General features: G+C 40.3%; 1 protein-coding gene across 9 annotated transcripts in view; it reads left to right on the forward strand.

Annotated features, from left to right (window-relative positions):
- The window catches only part of lrba (LPS-responsive vesicle trafficking, beach and anchor containing), a 188,273-nt gene that overhangs the window by 24,159 nt on the left and 139,381 nt on the right, over nucleotides 1-24,733 (forward strand). For all 9 annotated transcript variants that reach the window (XM_085276522.1, XM_085276524.1, XM_085276526.1 and 6 more), the window contains exons 2-21: nucleotides 1,144-1,375; nucleotides 2,806-2,906; nucleotides 4,796-4,891; nucleotides 6,594-6,715; nucleotides 7,413-7,539; nucleotides 8,227-8,346; nucleotides 9,255-9,401; nucleotides 10,882-11,079; nucleotides 12,144-12,277; nucleotides 12,785-12,893; nucleotides 13,195-13,347; nucleotides 13,628-13,796; nucleotides 14,038-14,117; nucleotides 14,469-14,531; nucleotides 15,105-15,202; nucleotides 15,403-15,495; nucleotides 16,626-16,734; nucleotides 17,047-17,128; nucleotides 19,039-19,162; nucleotides 19,275-19,467. In XM_085276522.1, the coding sequence (XP_085132648.1) occupies nucleotides 1,144-1,375; nucleotides 2,806-2,906; nucleotides 4,796-4,891; nucleotides 6,594-6,715; nucleotides 7,413-7,539; nucleotides 8,227-8,346; nucleotides 9,255-9,401; nucleotides 10,882-11,079; nucleotides 12,144-12,277; nucleotides 12,785-12,893; nucleotides 13,195-13,347; nucleotides 13,628-13,796; nucleotides 14,038-14,117; nucleotides 14,469-14,531; nucleotides 15,105-15,202; nucleotides 15,403-15,495; nucleotides 16,626-16,734; nucleotides 17,047-17,128; nucleotides 19,039-19,162; nucleotides 19,275-19,467 (2,550 nt within the window). The remainder of the gene's footprint in view (nucleotides 1-1,143; nucleotides 1,376-2,805; nucleotides 2,907-4,795; nucleotides 4,892-6,593; nucleotides 6,716-7,412; nucleotides 7,540-8,226; nucleotides 8,347-9,254; nucleotides 9,402-10,881; nucleotides 11,080-12,143; nucleotides 12,278-12,784; nucleotides 12,894-13,194; nucleotides 13,348-13,627; nucleotides 13,797-14,037; nucleotides 14,118-14,468; nucleotides 14,532-15,104; nucleotides 15,203-15,402; nucleotides 15,496-16,625; nucleotides 16,735-17,046; nucleotides 17,129-19,038; nucleotides 19,163-19,274; nucleotides 19,468-24,733) is intronic.

Genomic DNA, 24,733 nt, shown 5'->3' on the forward strand with positions numbered 1-24,733 from the left:
GGTTGACTAATACTGTAATTAGTTTCTTTCATGGAGAAAGGAATAGAGCTTGGGGTTGTGTGTTATGTTGTGTAGAAAGCTGTGCATATATGGCAGGATGTGGTTTATACAAATGCTATTGTTTCTCTTGAACTTGATCAGAACGGGAAATTAATCTCAGCCCGAGTTTGTGTCTGCCAGGCTCTGTCGGATGCTGTTAGTATTTCAGGACCTCCTACAGGAATAGAAGACCTCTAAACATGCTTTTCACTCTGAGGACATAATTTGCAGTTTGCAAAGTTAAACACAACTATTTCTGACATTTTTAAACCCTTTAAAATTAGCTTTTGTCCAAGTTGGTTTTTATGTTTTTTGTGCTGCAAAATGAGATGATCCGTGATGCCAAAACTGAGACTAAAACCTGCCATAAATGTTGCCGTAATACAGAGTACTCTGTTATTAATCTGCGATTGAATGGGGTCAAGTTGGCAATCCTATGCAATCTGTTTCTAATAAATCATCAAAAATCGCATATCTGTTGCTGTCTACATATATAAATCCTATTTTTACTCATGTGACTGAGCCCTTAGCTTGCTCTGAATTAGTAGGTAGTAATATCAAGCCAACTGTGTCACAGTGTTGAATAGTTTTTTGGGTTGAGTTGATTTAAAGTAAGTTAGCCCACCGAACATTAGCTCAGGATGGTAGTGCATGAGGTGAGCCTCCTGTTCGTAGTATTCACACACACACACACACACACACACACACACACACACACACACACACACACACACACACACACACACACACACACAGATCCCGTGTGTGTATTGATGCAGTATCACTATGATGCACACACACTCCACAATGCTCTTAGCATTTTGGCATTTACAGAACCGAAGTTCATTAACGAACTATTACTAGGTCAATAGTTTTTGCTCTTGAATAATTGCAGTGTCAGAAGGTTAGCTGTAGACACCACAGACTTACAGAGATTCTCTGTTGTCCTTTAATCCTCTGGCATCATCTCTAATGCCTGACTAATGATCTGTTTAGGAGTGTGGACCCACACTTAGGAATGTTTCTGTTGTCTGCTTATGAAAGAAAAGGAAGGAACTCTCTCCTCCTCATCCACCCTCACTTGTTTTTCTCTCTGTCTTCCAGCTGGTCGGCGGCCAGTTTGACCTGGAGATGAACTTCATCATCCAGGAACCGGAGAGCATTGTGTGCATGGTCGAGCTGTTGGACAAGTGTGAGCCCAACTGTCAGGCTGAGATCTGGAGCATTTTCACCGCCATCCTCAAGAAGAGTGTCCGCAACCTGCAGGCGTGCACTGAAGTGGGGCTCATTCAGCTTGTGCTCCAGCGTATATCCACCATTGACAGCATGATCGCAGGTGCTGAAAATAGTCCTTCATTGAAACAAGTCTTTGTCTTTCCATGAGTTTTTAAAGGTTAAAGGCAATTGGCTTGTGTAGCAGTTGCAGCATGCTATTCAGCTGCAAAGGCTGCAGATGTTTGCTTAACAAAACAATGAATCTTCCCCATCTGGAGAAGAGATGTTTTGTTGCTAAGCCTTTACTGTGACCTCTGTAAGGAAGGAGAGCTGGCTAAATGATAAATTCCAACTCCACATGTGAATTGATCACTACAGTTTTTTGTCCAAAATATCATAATTTCATCCTCACATATTATGCTGAGTGAGGATTCAGTTGTCCTGCACAGCCTCCTTAAGTCTAAGTCTAATTTGTCTGATGCCCATCTGGAAATTAGTATGAACTAGTCCTGCAGTGTATGGTTCAGTGAACCTTTGCCAGCTAGAACAGCTCTGGCCTGGAGCATGTATGCAGTCAAGCAAGGGTGATATAGCCCAGTAGTAACTAGGCAGCTAAAAGTAATGATTATAATAACATTTACTTTAGTGTGAATGCAGTATTAGTTAAGTTAAAGAGATCTGCAATCCCCTTTACTAAAAACCAAAATGAAACCATGTAGTACAGAATTGAACAGCAAGACTTTAATATTATGTAGAAAACATCCTCTCAGATGTTACTGCCGTTCATCTTTATGCTGGAAGAAGTGAATCATATTAAACGGTTAACTTCCATAAAATGCACACTAGTCTTATCTGTCACTAGGCTCATTATTAATAATGGCTAATAAGAGACTGCACAGAAGCTGGGACTCTCCCGGAGCATCCTGTCTATTTTAGGTCTCCGTTTTTAGTTATTTAGCTGCTCGAAGCGTTCGCTACACTGTAATTCTTACTGTAATACTTCCAAAACAGCTAGGATGCTGTGTAAAATGTACAGTAAAACGGAATGCAATGAACCTCAAATCTAAGAAAACCATATTTTATTTAGAAGAGAACATCGATTATTTAAACTCAGAAAATGTATCATGTTAAGACAAAAATGAGGTACTTTTGGATTTGATGGCAGCAATATGTCTCAAAAAAGTTGGAACAAGGTCATGTTTACCACTGTGTAGCATCCTCTTTTCTTTTAACAGTAGTTTGTAAACGTGTGGGAACTGAGGACACTAGCTGCAGGACGTTTGGAAGAGGAATCCCTTATTCTTGTCTGATATAGGATTTAGTTCAACATCTCAGTCCAAACACTTGATAAGGTTTCTATGTCCTATTGAGAATAACATGTGAGTGTGAGACTTGGAAATCACTGCATTTATTTATTTATTTATTACATTTTACACGTTTGCTGAACTGTTTTGGAAATAAGGTTGTATTATATCTTGTCAGCCTGTTTTTAACCTGCCATGTTTAACGCCTGTGTTTTTCTGTCCTCTTTGTGTACGTGTGTCCTTGCAGACCTGCTGGTGGACATGCTGGGTGTACTTGCCAGCTACAGCATCACAGTTAAAGAGCTGAAGCTTTTCTTCAGCAAGTTGCAAGGGGAGCGAGGCCAGTGGGTGAGTCAGAGGCTCGCCACGGTGATCTGTCTTGGTTGTCTGGGGCCCGCATGAGCAATGTTCTAGCAACACCTAAACTGCTGCCATCCCACAGGCAATGCCCTCATCACACAGAAAATATAGATCATGTGAAACCAGATGACTCCCGTTCACTGGTCTTTGCACCTCTAGATTATTGATATTAGCTGCTTCTTGAGAGTACACACACAGTCCAAATTTAGGTTGCTTTTTTTCACATCGTGACCGTGCGAGCCAACACACTTATTATTTACACAGTTGGGGAAGATTTTCTACAATAAATCCTGTCTGAGCAGCTGCACACAGGTATACCCACAATGAAATTAAGATTTATGATACATGTACAGAAGATAAGTTGCTTCATCCAGGGAGAATCAGTAGCACAGAAAGGATGACAGATGAAGCGAGGAAGAGAAGAAGAGTAACCCATTAATCACTGACACTAATCAAGTGAAGGAAATGGGCCAAGTTGATTTTATGCCTGTAAATTTCACCTCACACTTCCCCCTGTCAAGCAGCTTTTGCTACTGCTCCATTTTTTCCCTTTATGAATATCTGGAGCCGGATAGACCATGGGAGCTTGTGTTGTGCTAGTAAAACATGACTTTCTTTTCTTTTCCTTTTGTAAAAACACTCAGTCATATTTGTATTTATACAACACAGACTATATTGCCAAAAGTATTCACTTGTTTCATGCGCACATGAACTTGAGTGAGGCAACATTCTTAATCCATAGGATTTAATATGATGTCGGTCCACCCTTTGCAGCTATAACAGCTTCAACTCTTCTCCGAGGGTTTTCCATGAGGTTTAAGAGGATTTATGGGAAATTCTGACTGTTCTTTTAGAAGTGCATTTGTGATGTCAGACACTTACTTTGGACAGGAACACCAGCCTTGCAGTCTCAGCTCTTTTTTTTTTTTTGTCCCAAAGGTGTTCTATCAGGTTGAGATCAGGACTCTGTGCAAGTTCTTCCACACCAAACTCGCTCATCCATGTCTTTATGGGCCTTGCTTTGTGCACTGGTGCGTAGTCATCTTGGTACAGAAGGGGTCATCCCCAAACTGGGAGTATGAAATTGTCCAAAATATCTTGGTATCCTGAAGCATTAAGAGTTCCTTTCACTGGAACTAAGGGGCCGAGCCTAACTCCTGAAGAACACCCTCACACAATAATCCCCTCCACCAAACTTTACACTTTGCACAATATAGTCAGACAAGTACTGTTCTCCTTTCAACCACCAAACCCAGATTCATCCATTGGATTGCCAGACAGAGAAGGGTGATTTGTCACTCCTCTAGAGTCCAGTGGCACCCTACTTTACACTGCTGCATCCGACACCTGGCACTCTGCATTGCTCTTGATGATGTAAGGTTTGGATTCAGCTGCTCGCCCGTGAAAACCTATTCCATGAAGCTCTCTGCAGGCTGTTCTTGAGCTCATCTGAAGGCCACATGAAATTTGGAGGTCAGTAGTGATTGACTCTGCAAAAAGTTGTCATTTTCTGCACCTCAGCATCTGCTGACCCCACTCAGTGATTTTATGTGGCCTGCTACTTTGTGGCTGAGTTCCTGGGTTTGTAACACCTGAATTCAGTGATTTGGATGGGTGAGTGAATACTCTTGGCGATTCATTGTATTTTAAATAGGCGTACTGTGCCGTGCACAGGGTTGAGAAAATATGAGGAAATCTGTCAGGATGTCAGTCTTTGCAGTTTTTGAGTTAGATTTAGAACAAGCAGAAGGAGCCTGCATGTGTGAAGAGCAGGTTTAAAACCAGTGTGTGCATATTTGTGTGTGTATGCTTGTTTGAACATTGATAGTATATCAGCTGCCTTAAGTAACACCCATGTGTCTGTGTTTTCTCCTCAGCCTCGTCACGCAGTGAAGCTTTTGTCAGTGCTAAAGTACATGGCTCACAGGAGCGGTCCCAACTCCTTCTTCAGCTTTCCAGGAAAAAATGCAGCTGTGAGTATATAATGCCACAACTGTAAACACAATACAGTTTGTAGTTTTGTCCGTGTGCACTATCAGTGGCTTTTATATGAAACACTAAATTAATGATTAAAGATGTGAAATCATGAACCCAACTGAGGTAACCACAGATACAAGAGGAAAAAAAACAAGCAAAGCCTCCGAGGAGGAATATAATGCATGAGAAGTGTTCAAGTGGAATTTAGGAACAATGAGTGCACTCTAAAATTTGTGAAAAATCCTTTTTTCCCACCACCATTGAGAAATATTTTACACCAGTATTGGGATGAAATGAAGGACTTTGCTTTTTCACCTGTTTTCCATTAAGCCAACTGTTTAGTCTTGTGTGTAATTTTTCTCTTATTGACTGCATTACACATGCTTTTTATTTTTCATACTACTTATATTTTTTATATTATATATTTTCTGATCTGCTATTAAGCATCAGGCCCCTCCCAGGGCTCCAAAGCTAATTCATTCCTGCTAAATCTTGTGAAGTGTGTAGTAATGTTGGAGCATAATCTCATGCAGTTTGATGCTAATATCATGCTTTCTGATGTTTGCATGAAACGCATTAATAAAGCAAAGGTCATGCATAGTGAGCTTTGAAATATTCAAATACCGTTTGTAACTTGGCTGCACATTAGTTTAGTGGAAGCCTCCTCGTTTAGCAGTTGGTATCATGGAAAGGCAGGCTGCACAGTGCCTTATTTGTCTCTGCTTAACATCTTTTAGTAGGTTTTTATTTTAAAGATGACACATCATAACACACCCTTGGTGCATATTACAGGATTGTCGATTGTGACAGCTACAGAAAAATTAACAGACTTGGAAAAAGAAAAACCAAATCAACTGAATCTAGTCAGTTATCTGCCTAATTATTATAATCTACTTTGGCTGTGAGTGGCACGCTCCAGCTTTAGTTTCTATTACACTGAAACTTTACAAAAGCATTGTTTATAGAAGCATTGCTTTTTGCATCATTACCACATACATGAAAAATTGCATTGCTGTTTTTTCCCCCCTCTTCCTGCCACAAGATATTTTGTGGCACGTCAATGCAATCACCTTGGGAGTTTTTTCTCTCTCTCATATTTGAATATGTCACAGTTGTTCCTCGATTGATAATCGCTACTAAACTTTGGAGCTAAATGCGTCATAATCAGTGTTTTTAAATACATGGACGCAGGCTAAATTAAAACATGAAGCTAAACGAACCTTTCATTATGTCTAATGCACATAGATGTGTTTAAATCTGTTCCTCGGTACTTCATTAGTCTACTCACACCTTTAACATACTGCATGTTTGTGTGTGGTTTCCTGCTTGTGTGTGTGTAACCCTCTGCTGAGATGATGACACATGTACAGATGCAGCACGCCGCCTTGTGAGCTGTGGTTTCATTTTTTTCTTTTTCACCTAAATGCTGCTATTACGTGTCTGTGCTTTTCTACAGCGTGCTGTGTACAGTGCACATACCTCTGCTAATGAAACAGTAAGACAGGAATGTGATTTAGAGTAAATGTTTTCCAGCTGTTCTTCACTCTTGTTTTGTTTTTGTGGGGTTTCAGACTGACCTACTGCACTACTGAACAGTGTTAATTAATATTTGAAGGCTCATTTCATTCCACAGTTGGGATCCTACATCACAGTGTCTGATGCTTTTTGTTTTTTCTTCTGTTTGTTTTCCCATAACAGGCAATAGCTCTGCCCCCCATAGCAAAATGGCCATATCAGAATGGGTTTACATTCCACACGTGGATCCGCATGGATCCACTCAACAACATCAATGTAGACAAAGACAAGCCTTACCTGTACTGGTAGGTACACGAGAATTTTCGAAACATTAAGGAGTGAACATAAACCTTTGCTCTTTGCCATTTAAATGTTAATTTTGTTTGAACGTGGCACAAATGGAACGCAGGAGTGCCAACTTCGCCTTTAGGACATAGTTTAGACACAAAGAAAACTGCACAAAAGGTGAGCGTGTCAATTTTCCCACCAAGATGATTTATTTTGAAACCCACTCCCTCCAGCCTCAAAGGTTGTTTTTCCCCGTGTCATCATACTTTGTTTAATCTCTGAGGAACAAGTAAAACAAACCCTCTGAACATTTTATTTTCAACCAACATTCATTTCTGCCAAAATCTCATTTATTCAGCAGGGGTCTGCTTAAGCCGCTGTGAAAACGGTAAGCAAACCGGGCAGCCAACGAGCTGTTTGAGAGAATCCTTAATAAAAACTCCCCCCTTCAGTCTGGTGCCCTTTTAACAAGAGAGATATTCACTAAATCACATGAAGGGGCCCCATCTCTCTGGGACACTGAGAAGGATGGGAAGACTTAGTGAGGATCAGAAATGATTGTTTTTTTTTATGCTTTAAAAATTCCCTTGAAAATGTTTTTTTAAAACTGTAATTCACGCTGCCACTAAAAGGTACAGTAGTTGGTATGAAACTGTGCAGCATCATTTCCAAAGTAAAGTTACATGTTTGTATTTCCCCTTCGTTTTGTTTCAGTTTCCGTACCAGCAAAGGCATGGGTTACTCGGCACACTTTGTGGGCGGCTGTTTGATAGTGACCTCATTAAAATCGAAGGGGAAAGGATTCCAGCACTGTGTAAAGTATGACTTCAAACCGCAGAAGGTACGAAAGGAACGAAAACGAAGCTAAATACAGTGTTTTGTACCCAAATATTCAAACACATGAAAAGGCAAATCCTTGTAAATAGATCACAGAAATCATATGTCAGCGCACACATAATCAGTCACATCTATACACCCAAATACACATTTGCACACACGATAAATCTAGCCCTTCCTTTAAAAATGAGCTGCCACATCTTACCTGACTCTGGGGAGAAGCAAAACTAGAAGATGGAGGAAGGAGGGCAGTGGGAGAGAAGGATTATCCAGGGCTCTGTTCCTTCCACACAAAGCATGCATTGAAAACTGTTAGTTTCAGAAACCGCAGTCTGCGAGCAATTTGAAAGTTTCTGGTGTTTTTTGTTTTTTTCCCCCTGGAGCTTGAAGGAGTCATCTTACTTCACCAAACCCCAAGAGGACTCATTTTAGTTGATTTTTACATGGTTATAATGCTTGTTCTCTCACATAATGAACTATTTATTATTATTTCACTGGTTGCAAAGCTGAAGTAAAACTAGAAGCAAACATTAAGCAGAAGGTGGGATCATAGCTGAGGGCAGTGAGTCATGGAACGTGACTGAATTACAGTGATAGAGGACACCGACTTGCTGATAACATGTGTGTGCGTGTGTTGGTCTGATTGATGCACTTCCATTGTGTGAAAGTGTGCTTGTTCTGGTCGTTGCAGTGGTACATGGTGACTCTAGTTCATATCTACAACCGCTGGAAAAACAGTGAAATCGCCTGCTTTGTGAACGGTGAACTGGCTTCCTTTGGAGACATTGCCTGGTTTGTCAACACCAGTGACGTAAGTAGCAACAGTTTAATAGTATGTTTGTTTTTTCTCTTTTTCTCAAAAACAGGACAGGAGTTGGTGCTACTAACAGCTCCTGTAATATTTAATGTCTGCACAGATTCACAGAGAATTAAAGGAAGAGTGTGAGATTTGGGGAGAAATGTTTTGCTTTTCATGTAGTGCTATTTAGTTTTTTGCTAAAATGCATTTAAGTATTCACTTAAATAAGCCATTTCTGTGTTTGCAAATCATTATTACTTATTACATGAACCCTTTGGTAAAATGTAGGCATTGATTGTAGCATGTGGGGGTTAGACATATAGGCGCTCTAACAGGTTTTCTGTTTAAATATCAGTTTTGTCACTCAAAACCAAACAAATAACACCCCGACTATCTTGCCTGATTTTACGCACATCCATTCACAGTCCTTGCTTTCAGAGGGCTTTCCTTGCCCTCCATCTGTGAAGCATGGAAAATGCAGTGTAAAATGATTAAATGATGGCCGTGTTCACTTCACACTTCAGAACTCTGTCACAGTCCACAGGATTGCTTTCTGTCATGCTGAGATAAAAGATTGTAACATTACATTATGTTTGGAATTATTGTGCCATCACAGTGTAATGTAATCCTGTAGCTGTGGCAGAAAGCAAATTGGCTTCTTGAAGGAGACGTGATCTTATCATTCTTAATATTTCTGCTTTAAAGCTAGCGTTATCATCAGTGTGTCTTTCCCTGCTGTTCTCTCTTGATTTTTTTTTTCTTTCCCTTTTTGGTTTTGTTTACCCACCCCCATCTGTCATCACCCCTTATTTCCTTCCTCGCATCGTACCCCTTTTGTTTTTCTCCTTTTGTCTATTTTTGTTTTTTCCTTTTGGTGCTCTCGTAATTCCTTCCTCCCTTCCTGCTTCCTCCCTTTGCAGACATTTGACAAGTGTTTCCTGGGATCGTCTGAGACGGCAGATATCAACCGTGTGTTCTGCGGACAGATGGGGGCAGTGTACCTATTTGGAGAAGCTCTCAGCGCTGCTCAGATCCTTGCTATCTATCAGCTGGGTCCGGGCTACCAGGTTGGAAAGCATGAAACTGTATTTTATTTACAGCAGAACATAGAAAAGAATATCAAATGTTTAAACTGACACGTGTTACTATTTTTTTGAAAAATCTCAAAAAAGTTTGGACATGTGCAACTCTAGAGGAACATTTTTGCTACTAATTAGATTAATTGTAAAAAGTTCAGTAACATGATTGGTTATAATAATGAGCATCTTAGAGAGGAAAAAATATATACTGGCATGACTTCTCTGCTTTTGTCAACATTTTAAACATTCAGGAATTAAGAAGGGCAATTATAGTACCTTTGCAGGTTGTTTACTTTACTTTCTTGGATTCTATGACATCCCTGCGTCATGTTTTTCATTTCCTCGTGTGTAAAATGTTTTCAGTGGGTGGCAGCTCTGCACTGGAGGCAACACCTGAAATCTTATTTTTGGAGCTATGCTTGCTTTTTAACTGCATAATGATAACAAGCTGGGTGGCCACAACAGGGCGCAACATCCATGGTTTCCAAGAAGAATTTCACATTTAGAAAAATCATCCAAGTCCATATTAAATGAACAGCAGTGGTGTTTTTTGGATCATAGCCAGTAATCATAGATGCTTACAGAGATTTCAATATATTATCAAAGTCCTTTAATGTGTTGTAATCTAAAAATACTTTGGTATACAAGTTAAGAAACATTCATTTATATTGATGAGCTAGTTACCTCTGGGAGGTTATGCTTTTGGTAGGGGTTACATGCATGTGTCTGTAAACACGATAGCTCGAAAAGATTTAAATAATAGTCTGATAAAATTTTATCGGGGTGTAGAGTGAGGTCATGTTAATAATTCATTACAGTTTGGCTTACATTCACTAAGGTCTTCAAGGTCAATTAAATAATTTATTGGTTGAAAATGGACTAAAAGCCTTAAAACTTATAAACAATGGTTCTTACTATTATCCTCAGTGTGGTATGTCTTGCAGTATGCATGTATGTATAAAGATTTAAAATATCACGTCAAATGTACTACCTGGACATAAAGTATGTTTTAAAAAGAAGAAAGAAGGTAGCTGAATGAATACAAACTACAGTATTATTCCCTTAAAAGTAAGAGCTGACCAGTGAGTGAGCTGCTCATGGATGTTTGTGCTCTGAGTGCGTCTTGTTGTCCTTGCAATCTTTGAGCAGTGGATCTGTCTCAGTCTTTACTAATGAACCTAATTAGTTCATGCTCCAACAGGTCTGTTTTTAAGACTCCACAACTGGGATCAAATTAAAAATAGGCATATAGTCTTTCAAAAGCAAGATCTCTCTGTTTAAACATGCAATGTCTTGTGTTTGAAGTATTGTTTCATTTGCAGATGATTGCATTGACTCAGTATTTGTAACTGGCCTTTTTGTTTGGTTACCAGGGTTGCAGAAAGACACTTAAGAGAACGATGCAGAGACTGTCTAATGTAATTTTTTACTAAACACTTTTTGCCCTTTTCTTTGTCTTCTTGCTCAGGGCACATTCAAGTACAAGGCTGAGAGTGACTTGTTGTTCGCTGAGCATCATAAGACCTTACTGTATGACGGCAAGCTGTCTTCTAGTATTGCCTTCACTTACAATCCCCGAGCCACAGACGCCCAGCTCTGCCTCGAGTCCTCCCCAAAGGACAATGTCTCCATTTTCGTCCACTCACCCCATGCGCTCATGCTGCAGGTAATTACACCCTCACAGTTAACACTTAGTGCGTCTATCATATTAGAGCCATCCATTGGAGTTGGTATTTATAGCATTGCTTTAACCTTAAGCCACCATACAGCACCAACATTAAAGCAGTTTCACTGCCTAAATTCATTCAGCACCTGTACACCTGCTCCTTCCCTCCCACTGTTCCATATGTACCACTCTTTACTCTCTTTCTTCCCACACGGTAATGAAAGTGGCCCAGTTGGCATCTTTTCATTTTAATAGCCTCATTAGGGCAGAGGAGCGAATGTGTTGAGCCAGCCAGACAGACTGCTGCAGCTGCTCTAATTATAAAATTGGCTTTCTCTGGGAGATTTAGTTTGGAACTACATTTGAGTAGTTGTGCATTTTTCTTCTGTAGCTGTATATGGTGTTAGTGCATGGACATTTTCCAAATTCTGCCATAGTCATGTACGTACCCACAAATATGCTCAGAGAAATGTGCACCACACGTGTAAAACTGTTTCTTCAATCATGTTGAGTTTTCTCCTCTCGAGCGCTAATTGAGTTTTTCTCTCATGCCCTCTCATCAAAGAAAGTACTTTGTTTCCTCTGTGGGGGAGGCCTTTGCCGCCACATAAACATACGCTCCCTCCACCACACAAACACACTCGGTGTGAAATATGAACGAATGTGTGACCTATATTTGCAGCTTTGGTATTCCAGGCTCAAAAATTCCAATCCTATAGAAGAAGGCGGGAAAAATTCTCACTTTTTTCAGTTTGTTTTTCTCATCCATTAGTTGCGTCTACCCTCTCAAACACTGAGCAACATCCATATAAATTTTGGGGGAAATATTATAAAACATTACAGTAAATAAGAGGAAATATCAAAACTATGGTTTGAGGTTAGGAGGTAAGCAGGCAGCAACAGTCAAAGATTCAAATGAGGGCTCTTATGTTATGCTGTGGCAATAAAACCCCCAAAGTAGTTACATATCCCTGTAATTATCAGAAGAAAAGAACATCTGTGTGACCCTGTGCGATTCTGATTACATGTGTAACGTGGCTATATGTGTGTGTGTGTTTCTGTAGGATGTGAAAGCTGTGGTGACTCACTCAGTCCAGAGCGGCATACACTCTATCGGTGGTGTGCAGGTCCTCTTCCCACTGTTTGCACAGCTGGATTACTGCCAGCCTTCCAGCAATGAGCTGGACACCTCTGTCTGGTAACTCCACTTACGTGCACTACAGTAGTAAGCCGAGCAGTGAATAATCAGCAGGCTTTTGTTCATTTGTCATTAAGACCACTCAGGTTGTAACACATATGGTGTTTTATTAGGGCTGTTACGTGCAGAGTAACAGTGAATCAATTTGTACTATTATTTCTCAACGACTCTAGAATTGAATGGTCTAAATAGTGTACGCTGCTTGTTAAATTAAAAGTTTACTCTCAGATTATTTCATCCTTACTAAATGTTTAGTTCAATACATGCGTTGCTTTGTTTATTACTTCTAAATTGCATTGTGGATGTTTTTGCAGTCCTCAAGGTGATGCTAGGTTGAAACTGTTACCCCAGCACAAAGGAGACACACAACCTCATTCAATCACATTTCCTGTATGATGTGTTCTTGACAGTCTGGGCTTTGTCAGCAGCTTACATAGACTGTCACTGTCTGACTTGTAGTCTGTCCTTCTCTTTGTCACTGTTTGTCTTTCTGTCTGTGGCTCTTAGCTGCACTTTGCTGTCCTTTGTGATGGAGCTCTTGAAGAACTCAGTGGCTATGCAAGAGCAGGTCTTGGCCTGCAAAGGCTTCCTCGTCATTGGCTATACTTTGGAAAAGGTGAGTAAACTGGCTTAACTGACAAGAAGACAGTTTTCCTGTCCTGGTAATGATCCCAGCACAGCTGTAACCCTAATATTCATTCATCTCCAATGCTAATACACTAACACAGGCACACATTTACACTTACTATACTCTTCCTTTGGCTTTGCTTGGAAGTCACTCTTATGAGTCTGTTAGGCAGACTATTTCCCTTCATCACTTTGCCGTCTCTTTACTGTTGTACTTCTTATGGATTTTTTTTCCTCCCTCACCTCCATTTGTGTCACTTTGTGCCTTCTTGTCTCTCTCTCTGCGCCAGTCTTCCAAGGTGCATGTGACGAGGCCTGTCCTGGACATTGTACTGGCCTTTTCCAGATACCTTAGCAACTTGCAGAATGGGATCTTGCTGCTCAAGCAGCTGTGTGACCACATTCTGTTCAACCCTGCCATCTGGATCCATGCCCCTGCTAAGGTAACACACAGGGCTACATTATTTTTTGGTTATGTTTAAAAAGATGTAGAAATGAATTTGTACTGCACACAAATTTGCCCCTCTGTGCTTTTGCCCTAGTTCAAGGTTATCCCTCCACCTGTAACTGCCATTAAAACCAGAATGTCTCAGTTAAACCCTTAGTAGCTTTCCAAGCATCCAGCTGCCTCTCAAAGGAACAAAAAGCAAGGACACAGTAAAACAGGACTCAGCCCTGAGTCCATGCACATTTAAATTTCATTTGCTTTTATAACCTGTGCAGGTGCAGTTGACACTCTACACCTACCTGGCAACAGAGTTCATCAGCACAGTGACCATTTACAACGCTGTTCGCAGGGTGGGCACTGTGCTTCAGATCATGCATACACTAAAATTCTACTACTGGGTTGTCAACCCTCAGGACCGCAGTGGAATCGTACCCAAAGGCCTAGGTGAGCCTACACACAAAATGCAAAAATATGCAGCAATTACGACATAATCACACCCCTGATTAAACTTTCACATGCACATGTGCACAAAAACACAGATTCACACATACAAGCACACTCACACTGTATGCAAGTCCTTTCAAGTGATATAGAACTTTTACAAAATAAAATGGATCATCTTGTAGTTTCATGCCTTTCTTTTGTTAACCACGCTAAACAGCCATTGAACTCTTTGGGTTTTCAGAAGGTCCAAGGCCAAATCAGAAGGAGATACTCTCTTTGCGAGCCTTTCTGCTGCTGTTTGTCAAGCAGCTCATAATGAAGGTAAGCTCATGCCTCTTCCTCAGGCATGTGTTGTAACTCAGCATGCACTTCTCTTGTCCTTAGGATGATTAGAACCTTTAACCTTTGATCTGTCTGTTGGTAAATAAATGTATTATATTTGCTATATCGGACTTTTTTTTTTTCATTATATTGTAATGCATACATTACACTTGGCTTTGCAGGGTTCAAATATTTTATTACAGTATGTGGGATTTCGATATCATTAAAGGTTTCATCATTATAATCTGTGCTTTGCATTTTTAGGGTTTACGGGGTTAAAAATGTTGTTTCTTAGTCACCTCTTTTTCCAGTCTTGCGTTGTTAAAACAATCTGCGCATTTTGCATTTTAGGATCATGGAGTGAAGGAAGATGAGCTACAGAGTATCCTCAGCTACCTCCTAACCATGCATGAGGTAGGCATAGACCGGCAGAGAGAGAGACCTCACCACCAGATGGCAACACAGTACCGCTACACTGCATTTAGTGTGTCTCACCATGTGATGTGGAGAGCATGAGCAAACACTTCCTGCTTCTAAACGCTGCATTACTGGTTCTTGTTATTCTTCCAAGTCTGCCAGTTTGAGGTCCTGACAGAAGTGGGGTTGTTTACAGTGAAGTGATGCATAGCAAATGAATCATTCAGATCAGTCAGTAACGCAGTGAACCTAAGTGGTGTTTACAGCACTGTCTGGAAAAGCCACCATCATGCAGCAGCCATACATTGCACAGCCTGTATGTTGTAATTCTTTAGTTCAGACGCTTGTGATGTATTCCATGTATTATTGCTGCTACTGCCACTGCTGTACAAGGCAGAAATATAAATATCAATTAGTGACTAGACATATATTTGCTTTTAGCTTAGATTAAAATACACAGTTCACTGTAAGCCCCTCATAATTTAGATATCATTGATAAAGCTGGCTCGTTTCCCACTGTCCTTTTTTAATACTACAATAGCTTCAGTCTCCTTCCTTTATGTTCCTCAGGACGACAATCTCATGGATGTGCTGCAGCTGCTGGTCGCTCTCATGTCTGAGCATCCTGGATCCATGATTCAGGCCTTTGACCAGCGGAATGGGATTCGGTAAAGATCGACTTTTATATCCATATTCATGAGCTCCTTTACAAACGGTGTGAATGGTTCCAGTTGAATTTCTTAGTTTCAGCCCTAAGATATAAGAATTGAATATGCATGTATTCATTAAAAAAGCTTTTAATGTATAAATATGCGTTTCTTTTTGTTAACGCTTAACTGTTAACTGTTTTCTGTTTTTCGTCCCACAGTGTGATTTACAAGCTTTTGGCCGCCAAAAATGAGGGAATAAGAGTCCAAGCACTCAAAGTTTTGGGCTACTTTCTGAAACACTTGTCACCAAAGTAAGTACTTTATTAGAAGTCTTTGTTCATACAAGAACACATTTTTTACTTTTAAGTGACGAAACAACAGAAAGCCAACACTGGCAGATTTTTTTTTTTTTTTTTTTTTTAATAGAGTAGACTCTGCACTATCACTGCATACAAGCTGGATCTGCTGTCTCTAACCACGTGCTGTTTTTCTCTGCACTGCACTGTAAAATAAAAAGGGGGGAAAAGGGCTCTTCAAAAATTTTGCAAACGAGAGGAAAAAAGTCCTTAACTTTGTTAATTTAAGAGTTTTATTTAGATGCTTACTGGATATTTTCTTAACAGTTTTGTTAGTTCTTTATATTCTAAAAATTCAGTGCATTTTCTCATTATCCTGATTTTAACTGTATTATAGCTAAAACTCATTTTTAAAAGGATTCTTGTTAACATTTAATTTGTATTAGCCCACATGCTGACAGAACACACTAAAATAACTTAGTAAAATAAGAATTTAGCATGTCAGTATTGCCATTTTGGGTGATGATACTTAATATAAATTTACTTAATGAAATTCTAATGTTTTGGCTAATAATCACCATTGATACTGTGCAGCTTGTATTGATATAGGAGTTAGAGAAACAACTCTAACCATCGTCTTTGCAGCAGTTTTAAGCCTTGAAATCCACATGTGCACATCTGCAAGTAGTTCAGTTTTCGAGGCTATGATACAAAAGTAAAAGTGGGGCTGATGAATGATTAGAGATGAAAGCAACAAAGAAAGCAAAAACCCAGGCTTCGTCAGCGGGGATTCTCTTTTTCATTTCCTCCTTGTCAAATGTTAGCAAGAGCACAGCTGATTTGTACCACTGCAGATTTCAAACAGAGGCGTGTAAAGATTTTTTTTATCTTAACACGGCTCTGTTTTTTTTTTTTTTATTAACATTTGAGCTATCACACACTCCAGATTTGCTTTTGTTATTCCTTATAGTGTAAAGAGTTTTGTTCACCATTGATTTTAATATTGATTTTAAAATTGAGATTCTGCTTGTGTGTTTCTGCAAACAGATATAGGTTTGGTTTATCATGTTTTCCAAAATAACAATTGTTTAAGCAAATACTGACGACTGCTGACCGACCTTTGACCTCTTTATCATTTCAATCAGGAGGAAAGCAGAGGTCATGCTAAGTCATGGCCTGTTCTCCCTGCTCACCGAACGCCTGATGCTTCACTCCAGCCACTTCACCATGACAATGTACAATGTGCTTTTTGAGGTCTGTATGCTGCCCATTCACCCTCGAGGCTCGTGCTTGCAGAGTGAAAGCTTTCTATTAACAAAACACACACTAATAACCTCTGTGTTCAGCCACATGGCCCATTTTTTCCCCCCCAATATGCTGAATTTGTGCCTTATTATCTAATCTGTCTCAGTTGTTTGTACTTGAAAATGCAATAACACATTAGGTTGACCACAAACAGAAATTTGATTTGTGAAATAATTTAGAAGCATGCAGATATCCCTGTGCTTTGTTTCTCTGTTATCCTTAAGACTTATGTGGACATTTATGACTTGAATCCCCCGATAGATTCTTACGGAGCAGATCTGCACTCAAGTGATCCATAAACAGCATCCGGACCCCGACTCCACTGTGAAGATTCTCAACCCACGTAAGTGCCTCCTCCGCGCCGCACCGCTCCCTTAAATCATCTGCCGCAGCATACCCTCTACATACCTACGGCTCTGTGCCGCAGGAGGATATTCCCCGTGGAACCGTGCGATCGCTATATACCGTCAAACAAATGAACGACATAAATTTTGCAGCCGGAGCGTATTTTCAGACTCCTGAACCTCAGATGTAAACCTTACACGAGGATGGTGCAAACACTTTGTGACAAATATACACTCGTCTGCTGGTTTTATTGAGCCTCGGCGTTGTTTTTCACGGGGATTATTTCACATATAAAGGAAAGATAAATGTAGTGACATGATAATAATTTATTCAGGTTATAATTGTTTTTTTAATGCATTTAGGTTTAATTAATGGTGAGTTTGGATTTTTAATGTTTTTTTTTCTTAAATTAAATTTTTCTTGTTTTCTTTAATTGTACAATAATTAACTTTTATATAATTTTTGCTATTTTCAATGAATGTTAAAATGAAAAATATTTGCATAGCTGATAACTATTATTACTTGGCCATTTTCTGTTTGCTTCACATTTGTATATTTAATTATAGGTGGGATAAACACAGCCCAGGATGGTGGCTTTGGTCACTTTTATTATTATTTTCTTTAGGCTGTTACTTACCTCGAATTTTACGTCAACTCACCAAATCTTTCCCTCTGTTGAAATCTTAAGTGTTCATTTCAAGCAAGAAAAGAAAACATCCCACTCTCTTTCATACTGGTGCTTTCATAGATGCATATGCAGCTAAAAAAAAGAAGCTTTAATCAGTCTGAAGTCCAAACACAAGCAAGGTTTACATCCAGCCAGACTTAATCTGACAAGGTCTTTGTGTAGTCACACATTGATTATCCCAGGCCTTTATTGCGTTAAAATCTCTCCTGCCCAACCATCCCGGACAGGCGGTATATATCATAGGAACCTTGTATGGGTTTGCGAGCATATTGTATGGAACATAGACTGGTGGTCTGTTTCTCCTTTGCCGTGTATTCTCTTGATTTAATCTGTGACAAACTCCCAAAATGGCCCCCTGATTGCAGTCTTTAGTAACGTCAGAGCCAATCAAACAAACCGAGGAAGTACCGTTTCCCTCAAATTAACTCGAGGGAAAAGAACCAAGAGCAAATGGAAAAAAGAAGGGAAAAAAAAGAAAGAAAGGAACACGCCATCCCTCCATCCTCATTCCCGGTACATGCTGGGGTAATTTTCTGGCGGTAAAGGTTCAGCGACTCATAATTTGAGTGACTAAGGCGTAGAAACAACACAACTGTCTGCCGGGGCAAGGGGGCATCGGTTAGCGCCAAGGTCTGAAGAGACGAGTGAAATCCAAGCCCTACCGTCTCTCTACTCAGAGCAAATGGACACTGACATTGTCTAGATAATTCATCTAAACAGTCAGTCTCTTTGGTTTAACCGAAGCCAAGCATTTCAGAAGGGCCTGTGACTCTGGCGCTCTCATTTGAAACAATACCAAAGCCATTACAGTATGATAAAGATCAATGGCTCTGGGCTTTTTATTCTCCTCTGTTCTGTTTTTCTTACCACGGGCGCAGATTTTCAGGTGTGCACAGCTGCAAGTTCAGATAGTTTGTGACACAATGATTTGCACATGTTGAAACCAATGTATGATATAGCTGTTGATTTGCTCGGTTTCCCCTCCTGCGACCAATCCTTTTTGTATATCCAAACACGATGCTGGCTGTTTCCAAATTCAAATGTTATTTTATAAGCCTTGAAAATACTGCTTGGCTGTTATGTATTACATTACAAAATGCACAAAGCAGATGCAGTATTTTTGATATTTTCCAGCACTGGTGCCTTTTTTTTTTTCTTTAACTCCATAAAGCATTTTTATCTCAGACTGTAAACAGAGTGGGTTTTTTTCCCTCTTCCAGAGATTCTGAAGGTAATAGCTGCTCTGCTGAAGAACTCTCCCCCCTCTCAAGAGAGCATGGAGGTGCGCAGGGTCTTTCTGTCAGACATGATCAAACTGTTCAATAACAGCCGAGAGAACCGCAGGTAAGAATCGGACCGATTCAAAGGATAGAGAAGTACATCACACGTCAGTGCACGCTGCGTTTAGGCGCCCGTGGGATTCGCCACCTCCTCATTTGCTGCCGTTTGTTTTCAGGAGCCTGCTGCAGTGCTCGGTGTGGCAGGAGTGGATGCTCTCTCTGTGCTTCATCAACCCGCAAAACAACGAGGAGCAGAAAATCACAGAGATGGTGTACGCCATCTTCCGCATCCTGCTCTACCACGCCATCAAGTATGAGTGGGGCGGCTGGCGAGTCTGGGTGGACACCCTGTCCATCACGCACTCCAAGGTCAGCTCATTATATCCCCGCACAGAGAGCTCACACACAGCTTTGTTTATCCTTCTCTACAAACTTCTTCCATTTCCTCGTCTGTTTTTCTTTTTAACATCTTACCATTATCTTTCTGTAGCAAACACACTCACCGTCTTGCTGAAGTATCGTCAGCCTTGAACACTCACAACATGACTGTAACCACAAGCCTCTTCCTCCTTTTCAATTCCTGCCAAACAGAAAGCAATGATCATTCAAAGCAATCAGTTCTTCCACCCATGTCTTTACTTTCAAATGTGACACAACACAATTCATCAAATAAAAGAATCACGCAGCATTATCATCTCGCCCGGTTACTTTCAGCAGAGGCGAGTGGGGTAATTGAACCTTGCGTCCCGGTGCCCATCAGATAAAGCTATGGAAGCTATATAGTGATTGTAATTTAAAAGCTAGTTTCAGTATAAACCAATTGGAAAGAATCCCTTCAGCCTTCCCTCTCTGTGTTTATGTATAGCGTCTCTTTCTTTCACATCACACAGATAAAAATAAACTTCTGGCACGTTTTATTTCCAAAACCTGAATTCAAAATACTGCTTTAGAAATTCAGTGTTGATATCATATTGCGCTCCTCTGTTCCAGAGCAGTGAAGTAATTGAGGCTGGTGTCAGATTGTGGTCTGGGGGGTTTTTAAGCCTGGCAGATTGAAAGTTGAGTTAAAGAAGTGCTCGTGATATGAGACGCTTCACTGTAGCCTTGAGTGCCGTGACAGGTTTCATCCAACAGGGGGCACAGAAAGACTGCCAGGGAGATCAGCGGCATGTAGGCTGCTGTGTGTGTTGGATGTGGGGTGTTTTAAAACTCCCACACATCTGAACACTGAAGCACAATGATAAGGACTCAAGAAGAAGAAAATATTGGTCAGCATATTGCAGAAGAGTGTCAGTGAAATTCTGAAAAGGTAACACGCGTATGCACAACAGCAGATGCTGCTGCAAGCTTGAGTGTCTTGAGATATTTCAAAAAGAAATAGACTGCTGGGGAGCGTGAAAAATACTAATGCTATTATTTTAGCTGTTTTGTTTTTTTGTACAATAGGGATAAACTCTATTTTTTTTCTTCCCCCCACAATGTGGTGTAATTGCAGCAAGATTAATGCTGTTTCTTCTTGACTGAAGTTACAGTTGTTCCTGCTGAATTTCACCCTTACAGTGCGTGAATAAACCCATGCACTTGTACAATGTGACACACACACACACACAATGTGACACACACACACACAAATACACAGAGGGCCGGGGACTGCCTCTGAATCGAACTTGCAGCAGGTCCCACCAAGATGCATGCATCTGCTATAAAAAAAGCTAAAGAAACTCAATTGCAATTTTATTGTCCCGTTTGATAGATTTCCTGCCACCTTTGTAGCACCAAAGCTGTTTGTCACTGTTGCTATCTCCTCCCACTGCTGCAGGGCTGTGTTTGCACGCGCGATTGTAGTGCGTTTGTGCGTGCGTCCGTGCACACGCGTGCGTCTGTTGTGAGTTACCAGGCACATTTTCTTTTTGCCCTCCTTCTCTCTCGAGTTCTAGCAAGCCCTTCTCTCTGATCACATTGAATATTCATGGGAGCTGCGCGTGAACAATCAGAGAAACAAGGCCTCATAAATACAACCAGCCCACCGGGAGCCTCTTGATAAGCGCATATATGCATTCACACATACTTGCACACCTCCTCTTTACAAAGACTTTTTATGATTGAGTTTGCCTTGTGTAAAACACGGTAAAATTATCAGTTTGATTTGTAGAGTGATGCTGTACTTGAAGCTGAGCACGGTCTGAAAAGTTGTCTGTGACTCGCACTGAAACTACTTTTTCTATTGATGCAGGATGGCTTTAAAAAATATTAGACATTACACACAGAGTTTTATTATCGTTTACAGGCTCTAATACACAGGAATTTCTGTCTAGCTATAAAAGTTTTGTTTTTAAAAATTATTTTTTTAATGTAAGTGTCGTATCTGTGATCTGAGTGTTGGCTGTTCAGATTTCTGGCTGATGGAGTGGGATGAGCAGCAGCATGTCTGCTTTTTACCTTTTTTGTTCTTGTGTTAAATTTGTGGGTTTTTCCTGGCTCAGAGTGGGTGTTTGGGTGAATGATCACTGTGTACAGTAAAAGCACAGAGTCTGTTGAATTTTTACACATATCTTGTCACTCTTTTGGCTGCACGATAAAATGATAAACATGAGGTTCCTTTGGGGCTGTCTAGAACCAGTTTGTAGGACACCAAAAATTCTTTTATGCAGTTAAAAAAAAATAAAAGGTGGTTTGTAGATAAAATAAATTGTCTTTTTTTGTGATATCATTCATTTACATGCTAGACACCTCATCACTAGGGACAGATATTGTTACTGTGCTATTTGTGCCAGTGCTGCTTATTAATATTCTTTTTCTTGATGGTTTCAATAGACATTTAATGACTTATGGCTACTTTTGACATATTGGCGAGTTTGCCGACAGCACAGCTGCTCCATAGGAAGTCAAAGAGATGACTTTGTGTTACCTTATTTAGCAGTAGTATATACATTCCCCTTTTATTTGCAGACATTAGAGATACAATGCTTACTAACAAAGGTAGCTACAAATATTGTATACCTGCTGATATTCTAATTTTCATATTTAGAGTTTGAGGAGACGATATAAGAAAAAACTATTTGCATTAAGTTGCTGTGTGTATAGTTTCCCCACACACACATGTGTGTTTGTGTGTTCATATGTGCATTTATTCACATCAATCATTAGTGTATCTGCACGAGTGTCTCTAAGTAGACAGATGTTTCTGCAGGTGGGCACGGTGACACAACAGCCCTCCCACTCTCTGCCCACATAACCCACCCAAGGTGCCCCTCGTCCGTCTCTGCACACAAATCAGTTTGAGAACGAGGAGTTCTCCGAAAGGGAGAGATCGGGGCGTGAAGGTCCCGATGCCCTTCACACTTCCACTGCTGGCTATCGTCATCACCTGCCAGACTTTTCACCACAAAGATGGCGATAAGCAGAGAGGAGCAAAGATATCTCTGACATAATTTAATACACATTAAGGTATTAAAATTCTTCGCTCAAACCCCAAGTGTAATAATTTAGTCTGTTTGAGTTTGTCATGGGGTGCTAAACATCACAGGAATAGTAGTTCAGCAAAACAGTCTTTGCCTTCTGGGATTATTAAGATTATTAAGACACACACACACTTGACTCAAGCTGTTGTTCTTGGCAAAGAGTTTAGAGAGCGATCCAGTGACGACTGGACAAAGGAAGAAAGTGAGGATCCAATGCTAGATAAAGAGCTGCGCATCAAGTGTTGTCGAGGTTATCATAGTTAACATTTTGCACATTTCCAGCATTCATATATTTAAAATATTACATATTACAAGATATATATTGTATGAAATTAATGATAACCAAATGGTGGAGATCCAAAGTGTTTTTCTGACTTTTAGTGCAAGTTAGTGCACGCTATGGAAGGATCTTTCTACAAGCTTGTCTTTTTATGGTTGTAATAAAAAATAAAAATGAAGCCTATCTGCATTAGCCTCGATCAGCAAGGCAGGACAAAACTAAGAAAAGTTTTAACAAGAAGTGAGAAAAGAAAGTACTGTGAATAGGAGAAAAACTGCATGGAGACTTGCAGTAGCAGATGACATTGATTTTGGAGAAGGAATTGCATTTAGCAAATCGGATTACAGCCACGCTGCCCTCTCCATTTCCCCCTTGTTTTGTGGTCACTATCTATCTATCGCCAATCTAAATGGGGACTCCCAAGCTCCTACCATGGGGGTCCTCTCAAGATCAGCGCTTTGCGCCGCTCTATTACTGTAACAGGTTGTCGTTTTTATTCAGAACTTGTGAAAACTCTGCAAAAATTTCCTTTCTTTTTTAGAAGTGCAGTTAAGAATATTTAAATAGTAATAATAAAGAAAATGTCCAAGTATTATTGTGTACAAAAAACACAAAGTTGTCCAAGTTGGGTTTTGTTTGTGTTCGAGTCTTGAGGCATTTCAGATCTTTTTCTAGGATCTGGCTGTGCTGCATCCACTTAATTCCATGTTACCTGTCACATTAGAAAAGCCCACCATGTTTTTGTACATTACCATAGCATTTTTCCATAACCCACTGAGGCCAGACCGAGTCTTGGAATAGAATGAAATTAGATTAGATCAGCGCTGATGTCCTAGCCACCCAAGGCAGTTTCTATATTTTGTAGCGAAGCTAAAGGCTCTTTCAAAAACCACAGAGACATATACTACCTCTGTCTAATGGTAACTGGATCTGTTACAGAGCCCCATTTAAGGCCGGCATACATCATCTTAATGTACAGACTGCATCCTGAATCTATGACGTTATGTGCTGAGCTGCTTGCCTACATAATTTCCATAGCGGTGCACTCTGAATGCAGCCTTTTAATTGCTAAAAATGCTAAATGTCAAATTAAGCTCAAACTAATGGGGTAGAAGGTCTTGCTGTGTGATCAGTGGGAAAGCGGGAGGAAGGAAGAAAGAAAGGCAGACTGCTGGTGCATTTAGAACAGGCTGTGCACTCAGAAAACAGCTATGGATTACCAATCACTGCTTCCCACTACAGAAGATTAATGAGCACCCATGTAGCAGGCTAATTTAGAACAATAACGCCTAATTAATTACAAATAATCAGCTTCTTTCTCCCCCTTCCCTTTCTTCCACTCTCAATGACTCTTTCTCCTTTTGCAATTTCTTATTTTTTTTCCTTCCTTTTCATCTCCAGCGTTCCCATTTTCTTTGTTTAGATCTCACTCTCTCTCTTTCTCTCTCCTCCTATCCAAATAGCCTCAGGTAAAAAAGCAGCAAAGTGGGTCTAGTTTCACTCACACAGCAGACCCCCCCCCCCCCCCCCCCCCCCCCACCTACAACCCATCTTTGACTTTCTGTCCTCCAATCCCAGTGATTAATGCAGGGTCTTAAATTAGGCGTGGGAGGATTTGCCGATGCTGGACACGCACTCAGCGCAGCTAGGAGACACACACTAATAGTGTCTACCGCTAATCTATGACTGCTTACATGGATGGGCTCTTCCTCAAATGCCACTGCAGACTATTGTCGTTATAGACTAGCAGTCTAGTATACCTATATCAGATGGTAAGAAGACTGATAGAGGTTAATAGGCCGTGGGCAGCTGCATGTAAGAGAGGGAGAGAGAAAGTTTTAAATATGCCACAGTTAGCCACAAATGGTCCCAGTTTTCAAATATTATAAGAAGC

This window comes from Mchenga conophoros, linkage group LG6, assembly GCF_057382185.1.
Source record: "Mchenga conophoros isolate Kocher_MC1m ecotype Shallow Benthic linkage group LG6, M_conophoros_male_GT1.1, whole genome shotgun sequence".
NCBI lineage: Eukaryota > Metazoa > Chordata > Actinopteri > Cichliformes > Cichlidae > Mchenga > Mchenga conophoros.